The 4883-nt window shown below is 37.3% G+C and overlaps 1 protein-coding gene across 1 annotated transcript; it reads right to left on the bottom strand.

The window, feature by feature from the left end:
- Nucleotides 1-616, bottom strand: LOC137579534 (uncharacterized). Its single transcript, XM_068293319.1, has 2 exons — nucleotides 414-616; nucleotides 1-354 (listed from the first exon to the last, which is right to left on the bottom strand). Exons 1-2 carry the CDS (start codon nucleotides 573-575, stop codon nucleotides 1-3), a joined length of 516 nt encoding a protein of 171 aa, XP_068149420.1. The 5' UTR covers nucleotides 576-616.
- Between the last annotated feature and the right edge of the window lie 4267 nt (nucleotides 617-4883).

Raw genomic sequence — 4883 nt, 5'->3', positions numbered from 1 at the left:
TTACTCTGCGGCATCATCTGGTTTGCCTATATTTCTGTCTGCTAATCCTTCACATTTAATAAGTACTTCCTGAAGCTTTTCTTGTACTAGCTGCTCGCGAAATGCTGATACATCGGATTCTCTCCAAGCATCTCCCAAAGCTTCCTTAAAGTTTTCCATAGCCTCTTCAGAAGTGGCTGAAAGCTCGAGTGCTAATCGTAATTTGCCTTCGGAAGAAATAATTTGGGGACGCAGAATCTCATTCTCATTTACCTCATCCACATATCGTCGATGCAAGTTAAAAATTATGTCTGCATAGCGTTTAATTCGAGAAGCCTCGTAGTGCCTTTGTGATTCCATAAGGATTTGCACAATCTACATTTTTTTATTACTAATAGAATAGAAGTTGATACTAAGACAATACTAATGCTTACCCGATTAGCCTCGTTAAAAAAATCGTCATTTATATCAGTGTACAAATTTAACTCAAGGACATCAATTTCATCTTCTTTTTCTTCAAATATGATATCCGACTCTAATGCTTTTTTAAGATCTTTTACTCTTCTATTTTTTATTTTTTCCTTTTTTGGTGCCATACTTTTTAAAAAAATATATTTTTATTGAACAGATTGCTTGGGGACTGAATAAATCAGGAAAATAAACTTATCAAGAAATAAAAGTTGTTTGACTTTTATAACAACTACTACTTTTTAGTACAATATGAAAACATTTGAGGCAATCTAAAAAACCCGATCCTAATTACTGAATGTTTTAAATTGGTTTAATTTACCAAAGTGTTCATACATTTATGAATTTTAAAATCTTGTAGGGGACAATTGTTCTTCAAAAATACTTATTCTTATGACCCACGCGCACCACTTATAGTGCCGTTGTAATGAAACCGGCCTCGTCAAAGTTTGTATACCTTTGCAAGTTTTTTGAAGATCGTTTTATCTAAAAGTCTAATGTTTGCCAAAGAACGGCCTACAACTTTAGCACAGCGAATAACGAAGATCGCGTCCCTTTCTCTAAATTCGGGATTTGGCCGTCCCTCTGTCAACAAGTTCGACGACGATCGCTCGCTCGAGCAAAATGCCCGGGTTGGTCACACGCAGAACATATTCGTGTTTTTTTCAGGCTTTCCTCTTTGACGTTGCCTTTGCCGCGGTTCACTTATTCCTTTCTTTCTTCACACGCAGAATATCAGGACTCGGTCTTTTTCCAATTGTTTCTTATTTCGCAGCGGACAGTCTCATAGGTATTCCGAAAACTATATAATTAAAGAATCTTGTCTAAGTCGGCACCTTTAGTTAGTCCTATTTGTTAAATTTCTTAACGAAGAAATCGAAGCCATGTCCGTCTGTCCGTCCGTCTGTGCGTACGCGTTTTACTAAGCCGTCTAAAGAGCTATCGGGCTGAAATTTTTTTCGGGGGTTTTTATTACCCGGCAAAAATAAAGTATGAAAACCATAAGGATCGGACCACTATATAATATAGCTCTAGAAGAACTAGAAGAAACGTTTTCATAAAAATCGAGTATGCTATGAAATTTACGTATGTGATAATATGAGAATAAAATTGTTTTGTTTGTATATTGATGAATTGAGTTGTAGAAAACAAATTTTGAACATGTAAAATTATTATTACCAATGACTGCAAGGGTATACAAACTTCGGCATAGCCGATGTTAGCTTCTTTGATTTTTATACCCTTGCAAAAAGGGTATATTCATTTTGGTCAGAAGTGTGCAACGCATAGAACGAAGCATCTCCGACCATACAAAGTATATATATTCTTGATCAGCACGACGAGACGAGTTCAAATAGCCATGTCCGTCCGTCCGTCTGGATCAACGCAAACTCCTCCTAGACCGTAAGAGCTGAAATTTTGCACGTAGGTTTGTATATACTGCAGGCGTTGTATATTTCGGATTCAGCCGGATCGGACCACTATATCATATAGCTCCCATACAAACCCCAAAGTCACGAACAGTGACTTTTCTCAATAACTTCGTTATTTTCTGTGCTATTATCGTGAAACTTAATACTAAAGAGTCTATTACGCCTATAATACTGTGCCAAATTTGATCAAGATCAGGTGACTATATCATATTGCTCCCATAGGAACGATCGGTCGAAAACAGTGACTTTTGAATATAACTTCGTTACTTTTACCGCGATTGCTTTTAAATTAAACATTTCTTAAATTAATATATCTGTTAATGACTGTGCCGAATTTGATCAAGATCGGATGACTATATCATATAGCTCCTATAGGAACGATCGGTCGAAAACAGTGACTTTTGTAAATAACTTCGTTACTTTTAACGCGATTGCTTTCAAATGAAACATTTGTTAGTTCTATATATATGTTAATGATTGTGCCAAATTTGATCAAGATCGGGCGACTATATCATATAGCTCCCATAAGAACGATCGGTGGAAAACAGTGACTATGATCAATATCTTCGTTATTTCCTATGATTGTAGGCCATTCTTTCGCAAACATAAGCCTTTTTAGATAAAACGTTCTTCCACATTGATGGCTAATAGGTAAGGAAAGAGTTATTAAAAAACTTGCAAGGGTATACAAACTTTGACGCTGTCGAAGTTAGCCCCGGCCCTCTGGTTTATATTATGCTTGACACGACGCGTCGCGACTCTCGTTCTGTCGCCTCTACTTGTTGTCTTTTAAATTAAACGAATGGGTCTAGGCCCATAAGATTGCAAGAATTGTTATTCATAAAAATATTATCGGGTAAGGCCAATCTATTGTAACGAACACGCGGGTGTCGGAGTGCACTCTCTGTCTTTCTAACAAGTGGCTCGGCTGAGCTCAGGGAAAATGGGGTGGTTCTTGTGCTCTCCCAAAACATGCGCTACATAAGTAAAACGAAGACAGAGATAAGGAATAAAGGACTACACCTAAATAGGGATTTTATGCAGAGGTGATGGAAGTTGTTTGAAGGACCTAGATGTTATTGCCTTCTCTTTACCCACCCAACCTTGTAATACCTAATAAAACCCGGTATTACCCATCTTGCGGCTGTTAAATCTCTTACGTCAGGTGCCCAAATAAACTAACTCAGCGATTCATCATTTCATACATATATTCAATTCAAGAAAGAAAAGGCATATGCCATTAAGATAAGAAGATAACATAGGATTTCGTATACCACTTATAAAATAGAAGCATTAACAATAATTTCAAATATATAAATTAAACACTTCCTTCACTCACGGTATAAAAAAATACAATTTTTATTTAAAGTCACTTTACAATTACAACTTAATGATAACTGAAAGATTCTGACTGAGTGAATTCCGCGGAGCTAAAGCGAAGTTTTACCGGATGGTTTGGACTTAGGCTTAAGACTGATTTTCTATGATTTGATTATGTTGGATGAAGGCTTGGATAATTGACGTCGTCGCAGGCGGCGGCGTTGGCTGAGTCCAATAGTCCACTAAGAGCGTGGGACCATTCTTTGTTTACACAAGTGTTCAGAGCCATTCTTTGTTTATTGCCGAAATTTGTGGAGTGATTCTGGGTATCAGGCTTGTTGTTTATCCTAACGATCGGACTGTTACTGGGGATAGGCGATCATGCGACAAATTGGCATCTGACGATTGACTGGGGTGACTTGTTGTTTATCCTAGCGATCGGACTGTTATTTGAGACAGGCGATCATGCGACAAATGGGCGTGTGACGACTGAGTCGGCTTGACCGATGGGAATTGCTTGTGATGATGAAATCGGCCAATGGGCATGTGTTGACGGACTTGGGTTTTATGGTATAAGTACTTGACTCCTTGTTATGATAGAAGTGCTTAACTCCTCCCCCTTTAAGTGCGGACGTCCTCGGTCGCAACAACATATTGAACTGGCGCGATTGAGACTTCCATTGGTGGACCATGGTTGCCTGTTTTGTGGCTGCAGAATTTTTTGATGATGTAATATGTTATCATTGCAGCTGCCAGAAGGGTTAGAATAATCCAGCTTGACGAAGACATAATCAAGTTGTTTCTTTGGATTCGCTCCAGATTATTAGTATTATTGATGTGTAGTTCCTTGATCATTTCCAGTGATAACCTTTCACCTCTTTGCTGCTTATCTGATAGTAATTGCAACAGCGGCGGTTGAACCTCGACTTCAAAGCGTGTCTTCACGATATACCAGGAGTCTTCTATGACGACTGTCGCGTTTTCCGCTTGAATTATGAAGGTGCCTTCTAGGGTAATGTTTTCTCCATTGATGTTTATGTCCCCTTGAAATTGGTTCAGCAGCAAGGTACCGGGCATTATTTCTGAATGGGATTTTACGTGCTGGTTATTGATGACCTTACATTGTGGATTCCTTCTTTGCAAGTAGGCTCCTACACATTTACTGTTTTCTAAATTAGTCAGATCTTCCAGTTTACAGATTGTCTTACCATTATGAATTTTACATTTATTCTTATTGATTAACCCGAAGTATTTCTTGTTACATTTCATGATATTCTCATAGTCTATTTCTTCTATAAATTTTTGATATTTAATTGGTATTGCAAGGATTTGTTTACAAATTTCATTAATTACTCTGGGTAGGCTAACAATATAAAGGAGTGATTTACCGTCTGAGGCTATGCTGACCTCGGCAAACTCTATTAGTTCTTCAATGTTTACAAATGTTAGGCTCTCTTCTTTAATTGTGTCAATAAATTCTATTTCAGCAGAGGACAGTATTAATGAGTTTACGGTATTGGCCTTAGCCCAATCAATTGCGTAAATAATATTTGTTATTTCTTCTCTTAAAAGACTCAATTTAAATTTGGTTATTTCGATTTCTTCTGTCTTATTATTATATTCGGGTTTACCTCTAATTAATATGGTATTAGTTATCTTAATTAAATCGTTTATCTTATTTTC

This window comes from Drosophila tropicalis, unplaced genomic scaffold (genome assembly GCF_018151085.1).
Source record: "Drosophila tropicalis isolate 14030-0801.00 unplaced genomic scaffold, ASM1815108v1 contig_696, whole genome shotgun sequence".
NCBI lineage: Eukaryota > Metazoa > Arthropoda > Insecta > Diptera > Drosophilidae > Drosophila > Drosophila tropicalis.
This window is presented reverse-complemented; position numbering and strand designations above follow the sequence as displayed.

Coding starts and splice junctions, on each gene's coding strand:
- LOC137579534 (XM_068293319.1), bottom strand. CDS start 575: ATGGCACCAAAAAAGGAAAAAATAAAAAATAGAAGAGTAAAAGATCTT. Junction 355..413: donor TTTTTAACGAGGCTAATCGG/GTAAGCATTAGT, acceptor AAAAAAATGTAG/ATTGTGCAAATCCTTATGGA.